General features: G+C 36.2%; 1 protein-coding gene across 3 annotated transcripts in view; it reads right to left on the minus strand.

Moving 5' to 3' along the window:
- Dnaaf9 (dynein axonemal assembly factor 9) overlaps positions 1 to 20,183 on the minus strand; it is a 120,777-nt gene that overhangs the window by 77,568 nt on the left and 23,026 nt on the right. For all 3 annotated transcript variants that reach the window (XM_015482476.2, XM_048811237.1, XM_048811238.1), the window contains 3 exons: positions 12,488 to 12,586; positions 6,705 to 6,760; positions 3,980 to 4,115 (listed from right to left, as the gene is read on the minus strand). In XM_015482476.2, the coding sequence (XP_015337962.1) occupies positions 3,980 to 4,115; positions 6,705 to 6,760; positions 12,488 to 12,586 (291 nt within the window). The remainder of the gene's footprint in view (positions 1 to 3,979; positions 4,116 to 6,704; positions 6,761 to 12,487; positions 12,587 to 20,183) is intronic.

Consider the following 20,183-nt stretch of genomic DNA (forward strand, 5'->3'; position numbering starts at 1 on the left):
GCAGAGTGCTTGCTTAGCATGTGTGAGGCACTGGGTTCGATCCTCAGCACCACATAAAAATAAGCAAAATAAAGCCATGCTGTCCATCTACAACAAACAAAAAATTTTTTAAAAAGATGTGCATTTATATCTATATAAATATCTCTAGATATAAATGGATGTCCAATATCTCATGTAGGTTCCTAGGAGAGCAGGTACAAAATAAAAAACATGCCATCATAAGAATAAAGGAATGTAAATTAGTATAATATGTAAAAAATAGCTAAATATTCATGACTAATCATTTCTTTTATTCTAATTAAGGAAGTCACATGAGAATACATAGCATTTTACCATAATACTATGAATCCAAGGTACAGATTTGAAATGAGAACTTCTTCTCCATAACATTCACTATAGTGAATGTGATCAATATTGCCATGACAATGAAGGAAAACTCATGTACCTATTCATAATTGTTGGCTAATACATTTTTTTTTAAATCTAGGGCTATTTCCTTAAAGCATGTTCCTTGTGTTTCCAAGTTCTTCCATATTAAAGGGTTTTTTTTTTAAGGTGTCATGTGTTTTAAATCTGCTTCCTTAGGTCATATCATAAATTTGAGTCAGCACATATTAACATCAGATTTACTTTAAAAAGTAAATTGAGACAATTTCATATATAATGTAAATGCTTAAGTTATCTGGGTTTACACATTTTACATGGCACTTATTAATTGTAAATTATTCACAAGTCACACAAAAATGGAAAAGATGAGTACATTACCTTGAAATACAGCTGTTTTTTCTCTTTACATTTTAGTTTGAGAGGTTTTTACTGATTCATCATTTCCAAGGTCACTGATTCTTCCCTTGGATATGACTAATCTACTGATAAATCCATCAAAGGCATTTTTAATTTTCATTATAACTTTTTTTGGTTCCAGCCTTTCTGTTTGATTTTTTTCTTAGAGTTTCCATCTCCCTGCTTAACACTATTCATCTATTCCTACATATTGCCTACTTTTTCCATTAGAGCCCTTCACATATTAACCGTAGCTATTTTAAATTCTGTGTCCAGGGCTGGAAACATAGCTCAGTGGTACAGCATTTGCACATCATGTGTGGGCTCTGGGTTCCATCCCCAGGACTGTAAAATGATAATAATAGCTATTATCATCATCATCATCATTATTTTTGTCCGAAAATTATAAAATATGAGATACAAGTTGGTTCTGAGGGTCACATTAGCTTTTCACACCATGTTTTTTATTGCCTTTTAGAATACTTTGTGATTTTTTGTTGTTGTTGTTAAAAGCCAGACATGATATATTAAGTAATAGAAACCAAGGGAAATAAGTCTTTAAATGTGAGATTTTATGTTAACATGCCTAAGAGTTGGGTTCTGTTCAATGTTTTCTGTAGTTGTAAGTGCTAGGTGTTTTGATTCCTATACTGTCCTTAGATCTGTCTCTCTTGTTATCTTTGGGTTTCCCTATGAATTCCCCCTTATATACTCTTGTGCCTTGCAGCTATTAACCACCTGCTATTAAACTGCAGACCTGCTGCAGTGGTGCTAAGGTAATGGGGTAGGAAAAGCATTCTATAATCTTGTGATTAAATCTCAGTCTTTGAGTGGGCCTGTATCTGCAGGCTTTGACCTTTACAAGTGTTTCTTAGCTCTTTTCCCTCTCTCCTAGGTGAGTCAGGAAGGCCAGAGTGTGATAGAGTCAAAGAAATGCCCTTTTCCCCAATGGAATAAGGTTTGGGTAAAATTGTTTAACCTGGAATGTAGGTTTTGCTATTGAGGCCTTTGTTATTATCTTCCTTATATTTCAAAACAGTCACTCTTCTTTTTCCCCTACCAGTCATACAAGAATTGGTTTGTTTTGCTCTTTACCATGTGAACTTGCAAGGGTTCAACTAATATAACCCATGGAAATGTGACAATCCTATGTCCCCCAGGAGTTTCTCACTTTCACACTAGTCCACTTTCTAACTGCAGAATTTCACTACGATTACCATTTAAGTGTTCCCACAAGTTTGTAAAATCAGTGGTTTCTGCTGCAGGTACGGAGACATGGGCTGTGATTCTCTGGATTTACCTGTCTCTCTAGATTTCAGAGTGGCAGTTTGCCTTGAGACCTTAGTTCTCTGATGAATCCAAGAAAAGTCATTGATTTTCAATTCATTTGGCTTTTTTCTTATAAATATAGGGATAATTTCCAAGTTCTTTACACATCAGAGCTGAAACTGAGAGTCTTCTCTGAATCTTACTGAAATCTTAACATGTTAGAAGGCCTCCTCCAACACTGTGTCAGTGGTGAGCAGGAGGACCTGCCTCCTCATTACTACCCGGTAGGAGTGCAAATCCAGGTTCTCCACTCAGCTGCTACTGACAACTGGCATGTGCATGTTGGGGGGGTTATATCAGTGGGAGCTCAGGTTCCCCACTATGCCTCAGCTGATACCATCCCAGAGTTTGGAGGGTAACAAACACTATGGGTAAGGAAGAGGCCTTGCTACTGCTCAGTGGTGATAAAAGTCATATGATTCCCCATTGGCCACCTGTGATTCTGCCCCAAGAAGAGCCCTCTTGCTATATGGTGGGGTGGAAGAAGCTATTATTGTTATTATTTTGCAGTCCTAGGGATGAAACCCAGGGTATTACACATGCTATGCAAGTGCTGTACCACTGAGCTATGTCTCCAGCCCTGGACAGATCATTTAAAATAACTATGAAGTTCAGGCTCCCCACTGGGCCTTCTATGACACTATCCTGAGCAGAATATGGGTGGGGATGGCAGCTCACCCCAATCTGGCAAGCAAGGAAATCTAGGGTCTCCACTCGGCCTTTGTGGGGAGGGTTGGGGCAGAGGTGTACTTTTTCTGTAGGGCTTGTATATAGAGCAGTTATTATTTTAAAGTTTTCTGTCTTACTAGGCTGTACCTTTTCTGATCCTCTGAATATATCTGGATATTCTTGAATATCCAGTCTGGATATAAGGAAAAAAAAAACATAAGAATTCACTATCATCTTATTTCCTGAAGTCTTTAGCCATCCTGCTTCCTTCTCTGTACCTTTCAGAGTATATTTGTGTTTGTTTTATATGAAAGGTCCCATGTTTTTAATTGTATTTAATGAGAGATAAAGCATGTATACATTATACACCATCTTTGTAGAAGCAGAAGTCAGAATTGTCTCCTATATTTATTTAATTTGTGTATTCAACAAATAATATTACACAGAGAAGCCTGTTCCATCTGGCATTTTCTGTGTATTCCAAAACTACTCAGGGATTTAAAATGGGGTCTGAGCCTCTATTGACAGAACAGCAAAGTCCTGACAGCCCATCCTTTCTGGTATCTCTATATCCTGAGCTGGCTTAGAGGCAGTTCTAGAATCATAACTCAGAGAGACTAAACTATATCACCTGGGTCACACATTCTCCAAATCTAAATTTAAAAAATAACAACACCTACAACTCTGGCTTTCCTGATAGCCAGAAACATTTTAAAAATATTTAACATTCCATTAAGATAGCATAAATGTTCACATTCATTAGAGTCCCCACATTCAAGTTCAATGATCTCTTTAAAAGAATGTAGCAGACAACATACTATCAAATGCAGAAATCTCCCTGGCACTCTCAATAAGAGAACAAAGATCATCAAGGTTTATGATCTTAAATGTAAGCCAGAACTTCACAAATTTAGGCTTGGTATGACTATTAAAATTGCTTTTAATTTTTTTCCTTCAAATACTTCAAAGTTAAATGTTTTCAAATCACATCTAGTACTAATAAATATTGTATATTTATTTTTATATTTTATAAATAAATGTTATATATTTTAAAATAAATATAAATGTGTTTATATATACATAACATATATTATATACATACAGTTTCCAATCATTTTTCACTTTAAACAAACATCAGACTCAGGGTTAAATAAATGCACTAATTGACCAACAGGCACAAGACAGTCCAGCCACTCACCATGTGTTTAGCAAAGCTCCCACCAGGACCAGTGTTGCGTACCAAATGCCCTTCAGAAGGGAAGTTAAAGTTTCCAGCATTCAGGTTTTCTCGAGTTGAGTGATTACCAAAGAGTACAAATGGCTGCCGATTAGGGCTAGAGCAGCAAGGAAAACATGTGATTAGAAAACAGATTCCTATGACCTGAGTGAGTTCTTGGATTTTTCTGATTGATGTCCTGAACCTAATGTCCTGGATGATTGGGAAGGGATGCCAGGTGACTCTTACTAGTGACCCAAAGGGATTAGTCATTGAGGAACATAACTATATCCACACTAGACTTATATTTTCAACTTAACCTACCTTTTGAGGAACAGTTCCTTAAAAGTTCGCTGTGCATAATATAGTGATGAAGCAAAACCCCAGTTTTATATGACAGTATTATAATAGAAATACAGGTTTTAAAGCATGATAGTGGTTGTGATCAGACTAGGCAGACAACAGAGCAGTTACCAACTTCTGAGTAACTTTCAGGTAGAAAGGATAAGAGAAGGTTGCAAATAGTTTCATTACCTATATACTCCAGCACCACTTGTCTATCCTCTTCCTCCCTCTCTCTTGGCTGAATTCTACCTCCCTCCCATTTTCTGCTCACTCCTCGTTCATTCTAATCAACCCCTCCTTAGTCATTTCATTCATAGAGCTGTTGTAAAAGTCACCAAGTGACTTTCACATGAGGCATACTTTGGCAATCCCAAAGGATTTGTGCTTCCTCACCCCCTAAATCAAATCAACCTCCTGAAAACCATTTATTTAGTTTCCTCCAACCACATGGCCATAACCCCTAATCCCTGCTGCCATCATTTCCTCCCTTAATAACTGCAACGTTTCCTGTTTCACTGCATCCACCCTTACCCTTCTATAACCTATTCTCCAACAGTGATAATATATATACTTTGTACTGGGAATTGAAACCAAGGGGGGCTTTACCACTGAACTACATCTCCTGGTCTTTTTATTTTTTATTTTGAGAAAGGGCCACGCTAAGTGTCTGAAGTTCTCACTAAGTTGCTGAGGCTGGCCTTGAATTTGGATCCTCTTGCCTCGGCCTTCTAAGTTACTGGAATTACAAGCCCGCACTACTGCACCTGGTTGTGACATTAATCTTTTAGATATACAAAGCATTCACTACCTGTTATTCTCAGGAGAAGTACCAAAATTTTGCAAATGGCAAACAAGGGCTTGTATGGTCTAGTCGATTTCTTCATTTCCATGCAAGGCAGTTCTCCTCCAACTCCCCTATTCCAGGATATTTCATGTTCTTTATGTCCTTTATGTTCTTGTTTCAGGACCTCTCATCTTCTCCCTTCTCCCAATTATCTCTACTCATTGTTCACATCTCTCCCAGCGGAGGCCAGACTCTCTTCACAGTACCATCAATGTTCTTTTCTCTTTCATGGTATTAATCAGAGTTCGCAATGATATATTTCTATGTGAGTTTATTTAATTAAGGTCTTATTTCTTCAGCATACTACGAACTCCATGAGAGCAGAAAATATATTTGGTTTATTTATTTTCTTAACCATGTACTTCTCTTCCTTGATATGTTGTAGTAAATATTTTTGTTGGGAGATATATTTTAAAAGATAGTTTTCTTTATCCCCCACCCTTTCCTTAAAGTGCTCTTAATGTGTGTTGTGTAGAAAAGTCTTTGCATTTCTTTTCATTCCCCTTGAAATAGTACCTTAAGCATCAAGTAAATAGGGGCTTTGAAAACTAAACATGACTGATTTTTCTTCTGAAACTTAATTCAAGCTAAGTGATATTTTGGGCAGAACAGAATGAGTCTGAATCCCCCCAGGGTATTTTGTTTTACTGTTAGAGTGGACTGTGATTGAGGGAAGAAGAGAGGAAAGATCTATCTTCTTCTTCTTTTTTTTTTTAAAGAGAGAGAGAGAATTTTAATATTTATTATTCTTTAGTTTTCGGCAGACACAACATCTTTGTATGTGGTGCTGAGGATCGAACGTGAACCGAACGCATGCCAGGCGAGCGTACTACCGCTTGAGCCACATCCCCAGCCCAAGATCTATCTTCTTTATCCATCAGAGGAAGCACTTCCTGTTGATCATGACAAAAATGAAGGAAAAACTTTGGAACACTTCCTGTTCCCCTCTTCTTCATGAGGAGATCCTTTTACTCCCCACAAACCACTATTGTTCTCCTGCCCAGTCCCTGAATTTTTACTCTTGCTTTCCTAAGCTAGGGATAAGGAATCAAAATTCCTTCATTTAGATTTTAGCAGGCTCTAATTCATTTAAAGCTAGTTTACCTGGGCACTGTGGCGCACACCTGTAATCCCAGAGGCTCAGGAGGCTGAGGCAGGAGGACTGCAAGTTCAAAGCCAGTCTCAGCAAAAATCAAGACACTAAACAACTCAGTGAGACTTTACAAAATAAGGGTGAGGATGTGGCTCAGAGGTTGAGTGACCCTGATTTCAATCCCCAGTAACTCCCCTCTACAAAATGCTAGTTTACTATAAAATTACCGAAAAATAAAATACATATTCTTTAAAAAAAGCAGTGAAACCAATGAATTTACAGGGTACAGGATTTCTTACCCTGTGATGACTAAAGCCATACTCTTCTGACTCTAGGTTCTCTAATTGAATGCTCCCAAATTTCACCTTGCTTGTAAGTTCCATTTTTGCTATCACCATTCACACTTCTTCCCTTGGGGACCTTACCTGTTTTCAGTTATATGGCTGGAGATCATTCCATGACTGAAGTAACTTCTGAATGGCTAAAAAGAAGACAATATTGTATATAAGAGCACAATTTTATAAAATAATCAGAAATCGTTCATACATGTATATATGTGCACACACACACTCAAGAGAGCATGTAGAATGTATGTGTGAGAAAGAGGGATGTCAGTAGATTATTCTAAGAATATGGAAGGATATGTGTGGTGGATAGCAACATTAATTGGAGGACACATAGCAAAAAAAAAAGTGAAGAAAAAAAGACAAAAGGCTGCAAAAGTAAAGAAAAATTTTAAAAAATTTTCTTTTCAAATTTATAGTTTTTATTAAAAGAACACTGGACCAACCACCATCTATTGTCCAAATTGCTAATCTTGTAGGGATTTTTCCCCCTTATATTTAGAAAGTTTTTTTATAAATTTCCAAAACATGAATGTGTACTAATTATAATATGCTAATTTAAAATTAGCAACAAGGGAGAATCCAAGGAACACAGAAGTACACTGACAGAAGTTTCCTGGGAAACCAAATAAATAATTCTCAGCTTTTGGATACACAGCATTAGGCTAAACACTAACCAAAGCAAACACACGGGGTCTAGTGTCCAGAGAGTTCAAATTTTCAAACAGCAATTATAATACCTCTAGAGAACACTTGTGTTTTTTTCCAATTATTTAAACAGTATATGTTCATTGCAGAACACAATAAAAACCACCACTGTAATCTCTAAGAACCATTAACATTTTGGTACATTTTCTTTGACTCTTTTTTTCCTTCTTGTTTTTGAGGGGGGGGTGGTGGGAGAGTACTGGGGATTGAACCCATGGTCTTGTGCATGTCAGGCAAGTGTTTTACCACTGAACTACATCCCCAGTCCTTTGTATTTTTTATTTTTATTTATTTATTTATTTTTCAGACAGGGTCTCACTAAGTTGCCCAGGTTGGCCTCAATCTTGCAATCCTTTCCACTGAGATGGGTAACTGGGATTAGAAAGATGTGCTGCCACACCTGGCCATTCAAATCTTTTTTTCTATGGCATATTCATAGACTCTATATGATTATACTTAAGTGTATTAAGTAGTCCTCTATTCTTGGAAATTTATATTGTTACTAACTCTTCTATATCAAGATTAATAGTGTAATGAATAATTTGGAGCTCTGAATATTTCCTAAGACAGCTCTAAAACAAATAGGCAGAACTATACTGTTTTTCAAAAGAGTTTTGTCAATGTACACTTTCACTTACAATATCCGAGTGTGCCTATTTCTGGGTCTCATCATCAGCACTGCCTAAGGAATGGTTTAAAGAGATTTGCCACATTGATCAATGCCACAATGATCACTATGTTCTATTTTATATCCCTCTTAAAATTTTTTTCAGATTTTTTTTAGTTGTTGATGGACCTTTATTTTATTCATTTATTTATATGCAGTGCAGAGAATTGAACCCAGTGCCTCATACATGTGAGGCAAATGCTCTACCACTGAGTCACAATTCCAGCCCTTTATATCCTTTTGACTATTTTTTTTGGGGGGGGGGTACAAGGCATTGAACTCAGGGGCGCTTAATCACTGAGCCACATCTTCAGCCCTTATTATATTTTATTTGGAAACAGGGTCTCATTGAGTTGCTTAGGGCCTCACTAAGTTGCTGAGGCTAGTTTGAACTCGAGATCCTTCTGCCTCAGCCTCTTGAGTCATTGGGATTACAGGCATGTGCCACCTATCCCTTTGATTTTTTAATGAAGTACAATATTTTTGATATGTTCAGTGGCCATATGGATTTCTCTTTGTTACTTATATATTCTTTAGATATTTATCAATTAGAATTTTGGCATTTGTGTTGTTAATTTATAATAACACTTTTAAAATAATAATAGTTGAAATTTATTATGGACTTCCCATGTGAACTGTGAAAGACACTTCAATTACTTACTTTTAAGCAATCCTAATAACAACCTATGAGCTTCATAGTATCATCATCTCCTCTCTACAGATGAGTTGACTAAGACATGAAAAGTTAATTGACTTGACCAAGACCACAGAGCTAGCGAATTACATAGTTGGGATTTTAACTGAGTAATCATTGAGAAAAAAGATAAAATTAGATCTGTATCTCACACCATACACAATAAAAATCCCTTGTGGATTAGTGACCTAAATGGAAAACATTAAACCATGCAAATACTAGATGGTGAATTACTCTTTAACCTTCAATTAAAGATTTTCTCTGATGGGGATTGGAATAAAATTCCTTGCATGTATTATTTTGTCAAAATTACCCAACTACTATAGTATATTGTAGTGCTCCAATAAAAAAAAATTAAAAAACTTTTCTCTGTACAATGATTTAAAACTTAGAGATGATAAAAGATTGATATTTACATAAAAATAAAAATAGTTTCCATAAGTAAAGCAAGTGTGATTAACATGGAAGAAATATTTGGAATATATATAAAGAACTCCTTAAAACTAAGGGACAAAAGACCTAAAAACCTATGCTCTTAAATAACAACAAAAAAACTGTGCTCTTTTGTTCAGTCAATATTGTACCAGGACTGGGGGTACAGCTTATGGTAGAGCACTTGCTATCTATGTGCAAGGCCCTGAGTTCAATCCCTAGTATAGGAAAAAAACTGCATCAATATTAAATTGGGGGGAAAAGAAGACATAAAACAAAATATAAATAATTCTAAACATGTAAAAGATGTTCAACTTACTTATAAGCAGAGAAACCTAAATTAAAACAACACTGAGATACCATTTCTCATCTATAAGACTGTGGAGACAATTTTTGTATGTGTGTATGTTTGTGATACAGGGATTGAATCCAGGGCCTCACACACATTATGTAAGTGCTTTACTACTAAGCCACATCCCCAGCCTAGGACTGTGGAAAAATTTAAAAGTATGACCCTATATTCTATTGGTGAGGCTGTGGAGCAACAGGCACTCTCATATCATTAAGAATGAAAATTAGTACAAACCTTCTTAAGGGGGATTTGGCAATAGCTAACATAATTGTGTATGTATTTACCTTTTGACCCAGAAATCCCATTCCTAGGTGTGTGTGTGTGTGTGTGTGTGTGTGTATAACATTATGGAAAGATGAGCATGAAGTTATTTACTATGCCACTGTTTGCAAATAGCAGACTGTTGAAAACTACCTAAATATGTATACGTAAGAGAGTACCTGACTAAATTAAGATTCATTTTCAAAATAGAGTATTGTAAATTGTGGCAAAGAAGGAGAAAAATCTCAACAAACTGATTTGGAAAGAGTTCAATTACTTACTTTTAAGCAGATATATATTGTTAAATGAAGAAAGCAAAGTGGAAATGACTCTTTGTTATTCTTCAATGCAAGAAAGATATAAAAATACATATCTGTTCATTTGTGCAAAGGAAATAGAAGAGATAAATCAGAAATTAAAGAGGTTTGTCACCTGTCAGAAACAAAAGTGACACTTTTTTTTTTTTGGTAGTGCCAGGGATTGAACCAGCAGGGCCTCATATATACTAGGCAAATACTCTTACCAGTGAACTACATTCCCAGGTCTAGAGAGTGACACTTCTGAGTTATCTCTTTTTGAATATCTCTCATTCTTAGGATCACAGTAATGAGAAAGAAAAAAAGAATGCAAAAAGCTGAAGGGCACCATTGAAGTGTGTGAGAATTTTGAGGTCTAATTTAGGAATAACTGGAAGGAGAGAGACAGGAAGCTGAAAAACTATTTGAACAAATAATGTACAAAAAATTAGCAAACTTGACAAAAACTATAAATCCACCAAACTAAGAAAAGAAGCTCAACAAAACCCACATGCAAGAAATATGAAGAAAATTGCAGCAAGGCATATCATAATCCAATTACTCAAAACCAGTAATAAAGGGAGAAATCTTAAAAATCTGCTACAGGGACTTTCTCTGCTATGTACAGAGAAACAAAGATTAGGATGAAAGACTTATTAGTAACAAGGTGGGGCTGTGGGGATAGAAAGAATGGTAGAATGAGAGACATTATTACCCTATATATATGTATGATTACACTACTAGAGTGACTCTGCACCATGTATAGCCAGAGGAATGAGAAGTTGTGCTCTATTTATGTACAATATGTCAAAATGCATTCTACTGTCTTGTATAAATAATTAGAACAAATAAAATTTTAAAAAAGACTTATCAGTAACAAAGTGAGAGACAGTAGAGCAACATCTTTTGAGTACTGAAAGGAAAATATTGTCAACTTAGAATCAATACATGGCAAAAGTATCTTTCAAAAATGAAATCAAGATTTTTTTTCTAGATATACAAAAGCTGAAAGATTTCATCAGAATAAGATTTGAACTACAAAAAATGTTAAAGAAAAGTCTTTAGGGAAATAGGATACCAAATGGAAATCCAGGTCTACACAAAGGAAGAAAGAGCGCCAGAGAAAGTAACATCATGGGAAAAGACATAAGATATTTTTCTTATTCAGTAAACCTTTAAAATAGATAATTGTTTAAAACAACAATAACAATATATTCTGGGGTTTACAACATAAGTAAAAGAAAATTCACACTAAGATCAACCCCAGAGGCTGGGGTGTGGTTCAGTAGCAAAGCACTTACCTAACATGTGGGCAGCCCTGGGTTTAAACACCAGCACTACCACCAACCCACAAAAAAATCAACTCCTGCTCCAAGTGATCAGGAGGAGGAGAAGGGATTGTTCTGGGCCACCAGAGAACTGAGTACTGGTGGTAAAAGCCCAAGGTGGACTCAAGGGCAAGCTCAGGAGAGTTGTTGTTCTTTTTTTTTTAATTTGTTCTTTTTAATTAACTTTACAATAGAATGTATTTTGACATATCATGCATACATGGAGTATAACTTCCCACTTTTCGTGGTTATATATGATGTGTAATTACACTGGTCATGTATTCATATATGAACATAGGAAATTTATGTCCAATTCATTCTACTGTCTTTCCCATTCCCATCCCCCAACCCTTTCCACCACTCTGCACTGTCCAATTCAGGAGAGCTCTTCTAATCCACGTTGACTAATTTCTGTGACATATACACACAAAGGCAGTGTGTATACTTTTTGGTTCTCAATCTAGATACTTCAGTTTACTCATGGAGTGTTTTAGTCTGAAACTGGTAACTTCTCACTATTGTTTGCTTATAAAGGCAGTTTGGGGGCTGGGGTTGTGGCTCAGTGGTAGAGTACTCACCTAGCACTCACCTTGCAAACCTAGGCCCTGGGTTTGACCCTGAGCACCACATAAAAATAAATAAATAAAATAAAGGTATTGAGTCCAACTACAACTAAAAAATAAATATTAAAAAAAGACAGTTTGACATTTGAAGGAGATATGTGAAGAAATTATTAACTAGAAATTATTAACTAGAATTTCTGGCTGACAAAGGCACCACCATACTGAAAAGTGAATATTCATCCAGTAGAGAAGCTGGCACAGGAAAAAAGACAAAACACCCTCAATCCCTTCTGCAGTGCTGGGGATCAAACTCAGGGCCTTGCTCATGCTAGGCAAATGCTCTATCACTGAGCTACATCCACAGCCCCCAAACAACTTTTTATATAGAGATTGGCAAGGGGGGGTGAATTTCTTTATGGCATATAACACAGTTTAAGAAAATGATAATCAAATTACAAAACAACAATAATATAGGATTGATAGTGTATTTTGGAAAAAAAATTTAATAAAAACAACAAATAAATTAACAATTCTTTCTTTCATTGACCCTTCCCTTAACATACCTCGCCTGCCTGAGATTCTGAAAGTTCTAGCAGGAAAGGAATTTCTGTATCAAAATTAGCGAAGAAGCTAGTCCACTGATGTTCCAAAGCAACCAAATCCTGGGGAGAAAATGAAAGAGATAATATTATGAAACAGAGATACTTCAGAAAACCAGAGCCATAAAACTGCTATTGATCTCAAAATATCATATATTTATATACGCTGATTAAAAGGTTGTAGCACATAACTGATGATGCTATCACAAGACAAATCTTTATTTTTTCCTTTTTATTTTATTTTTAATTTTTATTTATTTTACATAGAAAATCTTAAAAACATGAAGTCAAGTGAAAAAAGTCAGATGCAAAACACTACCAGGAATGTGGTCCATTTATATGAAATATCCAGATGCAAAAAGACCACCAAGAATACAGTCCATTCATATGAAATATAGAGACAGAACACAGATTAGTAATTGCTTATGGCTTGGAGTGAGGATACAGAATGACTGCAAGTGGGCATACAGAAACTTTTTGGGTTATAAAAATATTTTAAAATTTGATTGTTGTGATGGTTGCACAATTTTGTAAACTTACTAAATACCACTGAATTGCAAAAGGTTAATTTTTTAAAAAACAGTAATGACCCTCGAGCATATTAATTTATCAACCTTTGATAGAAGGAAGAACTTATTTATGAAGCACCTAAACGATGGTGCTATGTCCAAGTGCCCAAAAGGTCACACATCATAAAGCTCTGTTCAAGTACAAATTAGCTGACCTTAGTTAGAAGTTAAGTGGGGCCAGGAATGACACAGAGCCCTCTTCTCCCTCTAATCTTCTTAGTAGCCATGTGAATACTGAGAACTCTGCACCCTTCCTGGTTGACTCCTTTATATGCAGCTTCCACTCTCTACTCCATTCCATCAGCTTTTCAGTCTCCTCTTTGCACTCATTCTTGTTCCCAACCACCACACATTGGGTTTTGCTATTAGCTTTTAAGGAATCATCAGCTAACAAAGAACATGCCAACTGATTTGCTTAAGATACTCCTCAAGTAATACCTATGCCCTTATTTTGAAGTTGCTAATAATTTGTACTTCAATTGTATAGTTATCTTCACTGCCTATCTTGCACGGTGTAAGGGTACATATGTCAGGCATCTAGTTTAACACCTTGCTCTCTTTAGGCATTCTGTTTACTACAACAAGCTTTGTAGGTTAGATCTTTGCTCTCCTCCATTCTTCTCTTCCAGTGGATGATGCATAAGTACTCAGACCTATAGGCTCTATGCTAGCCATGCACTGACTCTACCACTACATAAAATAAAATAAACCTCTGCTGGGAATACTTACTAAAAACAACAATCTCACTAATGGCTTCTCTACTTAGAGCCCAGAATATTTGTAGACGGATATTTGTGTGTGCTTATATGTGTATGTGTATATGTGTGTGTGTGTGTGTATATATATATATATATATATATATATATACACACACACACACATATATACATATATGATACACATATAAATTTCAGTAATCATTTAGGTGAAAATGTTGATATTTTCTGAATATCTTCTATAGAATATGGAATAAAGCATATATATGTATACATATATGTATATACAATCAATGCACCACATAAAGATGTTCGGTTAATGAGGAACCACATACATGATAGTATATATACTCTAGATGAGTAATAGGCTATACCACCAAGGTTTGTATAAATTTATGATGTATGCACAATGATAAAATTGTCCAATGATACACTTCTCAGAATGCAGCCCTGTTGTTAATTGACACATGACTATACACACACACACACACACACACACACACACACACCCCACATGATAGAGAATTTCCTAGCTGTCCACTGGAGAGATCTAGAAGCAATGACCAAAACAGTAGCAATGATCATTCCTAGCATGCAGATTGTGGTGCTGAAATACTATTTACAATGCAAATAAAAAACACAGAACTTAATAGAGAAAAGACTAAGTCCAGGTCTGGGACAGGAATTGTACAAAATTTGTGCCTGAAACATCTTATACTTATCAGCTACTACTCATCATAGTAGCTGGCAAGTAAGTTATCAAGGACTATCAGTATTATGTTAAAAGGACATATGAACCAGTCTGAAGGGAGTTCACTACCCAAAGATGGAATCACTAAAGATGATATCTTCAATGACTATAAGTGTGTCAAATATGTTTAAATCTATGCCTTCAAATTTATATGTATATTTTTAAAACTTAATTGGTTATTTATGAAGAATGGTGAAGGAACCAACTTTACTTTGAAAACTGATAGGTTCAGGCATTTATCCTGCTTGTCCTATATGAACTTCTCACCACTATTTATTGCAAGTTGAACATTTCTCTTTAGAATATAAATGAAGAAGGAATTACAGAATTGAAATATCACCAATGTACAATGGTGAATTAGGGATATATATGATTGTACAGCAATGGTGTTTCAACAAAGAAAAAGAGAATCAATTAAACCTTATATGCTCTTTGATAAAGAATACAATACCCACCAGGTACACCACACCTGTAATCCTAGTGACTCAGGAGGCTGAGGCAGGAGGACTGCAAGTTCAGAGCCAGCCTCAGCAACTTAGCAAGACCCTAAGCAACTTAGTGAGAACCTGTCTTAAAATAAAATATAAAAAAGGTTGGGGACGTGGCTCAGTGGTAAAATGTCTCTGAGTTCAATCCCCCATGCTCACCCCTCAAAAGAGTACAATACCCTTTAGGAAGGAGACTTTCCTCCAAGTATCAATTTTGAAACTGATTAAACCTTTAGATTCAATGACTAATTATCTGGAAATACAAAAGACAGAGGAAAATTTTAAGTACATCATGGAAATAAATCAACAGAATCCCAACTGAGAACAACCAGAAGAAAAATGGAATAGCTTCTTCAACAAATAGAGAGTAAGAGGATATGGAGAACAAAGAGGTAAAAGAGAACCTACAGATTAAAAGAAACCTAAAATACACCCCCCACACACAAACATACACAAGCTACAGGCAGACAGTGCTAAACTATGTGTTAATGAAAGCAAACTGGATGATAAAACTGCAAGAAAAAATAGGAGGTGATTACCAAAGAATTCATGGCTGGGCGTGGTGGTGCATGCCTGTTATCCCAGCAGCTCAGGAGGCTGAGGCAGGAGGATCACAAAGTTCAAAGCTGGTCTCAGTAAAAGTGAGGCACTAAGCAACTCAATGAGACCCTGTCTCTAAATATAAAGTACAAAAAGGGACTGGGGATGTGGCTCAGTGGTTGAGTGCTCCTGAGTTCAATCCTCGGTACCACCATCACCCCTCCGCAAAAAAAAAGAATTAATGATAGTGAATTCTTGGACAAGGAGGAAAAGAGGTAATGGGTTTGGCAAACAAACAAACAAACAAACAAACAAAAAAACATTCAGATTGCTTCTGCAAGTAGCTGGATTATAAGTGTACACCACAGTACCAAGTCAGTCTTTGATGTTTTAATAATAAAATGTCTTTGAAAACAAATGCACAAGCAGTATTTGTTCACTACCGAAAATCCAGAAAACATAGAATAAAAGTCATCGTTAGCATTTTTGGAAATGTTCTCTCTCTTTCTCTCTTTCTTTGTTTGTGGTACTGAGGACCAAACCCAGGACCTTAATAGGCTAGGTAAGCACTCTACTACTAAGCTACATCCTCAGTCCTACATATATGTATTTCATATATACAAATATGCATGTAATTGATAATCTGCCATGGTCTAGGTCACACTGCCTTACTATACATGTATTTATGCCTTGTCCCAGTAAATCAGTACTTCAGAGTTTGGGTTCCTGACGCGCAGTTACTGCATCCAGTCAGTGCTCTTTATCCCAAGTTCAGGACTATCTTCTCACTTTGGCAAGGGTTAACTCTGATATATCCCCGTGGAGTATGAAGAGAAGTACACTCCCTACTTTTTCAATTGATACTTTAACCAAGACCTTCAAATGACTGTCTGACTCCTCTGGTTCTAGATCCACTCCCCATCTCAAGCTGGCTGCCACCATATCCTAGCACTGAAATTATGTTTCAATATAGAAAGATGTGCTAAAACATCTGCTCTGTCTCTTACTGGCTTCGTGATCTTGGACTAGGAAGTTTTCTAAATCTAAAATACTTTATTGTATATAACTGGGATAACTACTACCTACCTTACAGAGATGTTATAGATAATACAGGAATTAAATGAAAATAATCTATATGAAGCACTTATTACCATACCTTGCACATCAGATGTCTTTAATACTTGTTAATTTCTCTGCCTCTGTAGCAGGCCAGCACAAAATTAGCTGTGACTAATTAAACCACTTAAACCTCCTGCCATTTGTCAGACATCCATAATCTGGTCTCAGTGAAACTATACTTGATACTCTCCACCTCAGCATGTGTATGGCTCTGTACAATCTTTTCAGCTACACTAGAATTCTTTAATTGTGACACTTGAAAATGCAAAAGGAACCAACATAGTTATTAGTTATTAGAATATACCATTTTGTTTTCTGAATGTGTTTAGAAACTGACCCTGAAGGTACATTTCCATTTTAAGGGCCTACCTTAGTAACAGTGTCTTGGTTTGGGTCTATGATAGAAAGCAATGAATGGCTACCTTCTAGATATAAAACACTGTATGCTTTAGGAGTTACATGAAGAAGATACGCACTTTGCTTCCAAAAAAGCACCTTGAAGGAGGTGGATATGTCAGTAGTAATCACAGAACAAGGCAATATTATTAAATACTGCTTTCAGCTCCATGCTATGAGTGAAATGGAAGATGTCATGAATTCTAGTATATTTTTTTAAATATTTATTTTTTAGTTGTAGTTAAACACAATACCTCTATTTCACTTGTTTATTTTTATGTGGTGCCGAGGATCGAACCCAGGGTCCCCCACACGCGAGGTGAGCACACTTCCACTGAGCTATAACCCGAGGCCCATAAATTCTAATATTAAAAACAACTAGCAGGTATATGAAATATTGTTTTCTCTATATTGTCCCTTTTAATTGCCCTAATAGCCTTGTGTAGTTCTCTATGTCCATTTATAGATGAGCAGACTGAGGCACAGTTGCAACCTGCCTGAGGATGCAACACTAATAAGCAGTAAGGGTGGAACTATTTAGAGACAAGACACCTAGAGCCTGTGTGCTTTTCACTAGACACACCATTCTCCAACTTTTCCCCAGCACAAACTGCATTTTTGGAAATGGATTTGTGCTGGTAAGTGAAACCAATCAGTTTGATGGAAAGTCTATCTGCTTAGACTCTTCCAGTACAAATCTCAAGGTGAGATATGCCACAACAATTTGAAAATCCAAAGACCATGCCAGTGTGCCTTAGCCCTTACCCAGTAGGCAAGGACTCTGAACTTTAGATAGAACTGGGCCCTAGGTTGGTATCCAGCAGAGGCAGGTCTTGGGTGACTCAAAATCCATACTCATGGCACCATCTCTATTAGTCAGGCAAGGGATAGCTTAAGGCAGCCACAGTTGAGGAGCACCTCTCAATGTGCAAAAGAGGATGATTCTAAGGCTTTCAGACATGTTCCTTCCCTGTGCCTAGAATGTTCATATCAACTTCTCCTCTATTTGGAAAATCCCTGATTCTACATGAGTCCTCTGAGAAACAATCCTTAGCATTACCAGAAAGGGTTATTCCCTTAACTCTTATCTTCCCACTACTACTGCAGCAGCTACTCTTCTGAGAAGTAATCCTGAGCACTTACTTTATTGTTTTTAAATAAAATTAAATCTGGCTCTTGGCCTTTAAACCTTAGGACAGATGTGAAGTCTACTATTAGATATTAAAAGGGCTTTTTAGCCCTTCTTAACATGATCTAAGAATATGAAGTTTATGGCAAGTCATAAAATTAGAAAAGGGCCTGATATACAGTCATTTCTGCTTCTTCAACTGTATGATGTCACTGTGGTTCAGGCACAATTAAAAAGAGTGGACCCTCTCCAATGACTCCAGAAATACTTGTAGTGTTCTCAAAACAGTGGATATCTAGCCCCACATGAGACCTGCAGTGTCTTCACATTCAGGGTAGGGTATGCAAGTGGGACATGAGTCTCAGACATTGGAAAATACTCCTGAACTACCTCTTTCTCACCTTCATCATTGTTTCATATACATATATGGTTGATGGGCCTTTATTTATTAATAAATCTTTTTTTTTTTAGAGAGAGAGAGGGAGAGAGAGAGAGAGAGAATTTCAATATTTATTTTTCAGTTTTTGGCATACACAATATCTTTGTTTGTATGTGGTGCTGAGGATCGAACCCGGGCCGCACGCATGCCAGGCGAGCGCGCTACCGCTTGAGCCACATCCCCAGCTCCTATTTATTTATTTATATGTGGTACTGAGAATCGAACCCAGTACCTCACACAAGCCAGTCATGTGTTCTACCACTGAGCCACAACCCAACCCAGCCCCTCCCGTATTGTTAATGTTATATATTTTTTAATTTTCAATTTTTTCGAAAATTGTTAGCCATGGGAGGATGATGATATCTTTTCAAAAAAGAAAAAGTTCAGGTTTATTTTTTTTATATTCTTATTTAATTAGAAATGTTTAAACATGATATTCAATTTTATCAAATTCCTTTTAACTTCTATGGAGGAGAAAAATCAGCATAGTGATCATAATAGATTTCCTAATATAGAAATACTGAACCTTTAATAAATCCTATTTCATTATAAAATGTTAACATAATATTAGTTTATGTTTGCTAATATTTTATTTAATATATAGGTACCAATATTCACATGAGACTCATTTATAATTTGTTTAGCTACATTTATTGGGGTTTGATATCATAGTTAACTTCAAGTAAAAGTTTCTAAGTTATTCTTTTTCTAAATTCTTTAGTTTAAATTAATTCATCACTAAATTCAAATATTTTGAGGATTGGAATTTTCCTTCTAAGTAGCTCTGGGACTATATCTTCAGGTTTTAATAGAATTCACCCATGAAACTATGCATTCCTAAGCCTTCTATACCTTTTCTCAATTGATTATTTTAGATTTTAGGTCTTTGGGTTATAGCAATGGGCAAGATGAACCACATGAATACATTAAAATCCTCTGCTCAGACATGTCATGTTATGACCATTTACATTACACTAGTCAAAGCAAGGACACATGACCAAAGCCAAAAACAGCAGAGCAGAAAATAATACTCCACACACTGCCAACTATACCAAGGCCATGAAGGGAAAGGAAACTTACAAAAAATAAATAAATAACCTATCACAACTGAGCTTGTAAGGGTAAAAGAAATTGAAGTTAAAGCATAAAAGTTAAAGGGTAAAAGACCGGGTGTTGTAAAAGTTTCTAAGCTGCAAGGTCTGAGTTAAAATGTAAAGGAGGTATTGTTAGGTTTCTATGTTACCTGCAAAACCTGAAATTTCTGTAGCTGTTAAGACAATGCTTAGAACCGCCCAGTAAACATTTCCCCTGATTGCCTGGTTGTTTAATAACTGAAGGGGTCTGTGCAGTTGCACGCAGGCCTTGCAGGGCCTGAACCAATCAGTTTGAATGTGTACTCTCCTTAGGAATGACCTATCATTCCAGCCTGACCTGTTCCCACCAATGAATGAACTAATCATGTTTAGGAGTTGTTGTTCAATTTTCCCACGCCTCATGATGATTTGTTCTGATG

The sequence above is a fragment of the Marmota marmota genome, unplaced genomic scaffold (assembly GCF_001458135.2).
Source record: "Marmota marmota marmota unplaced genomic scaffold, marMar, whole genome shotgun sequence".
NCBI classification, from domain to species: domain Eukaryota; kingdom Metazoa; phylum Chordata; class Mammalia; order Rodentia; family Sciuridae; genus Marmota; species Marmota marmota.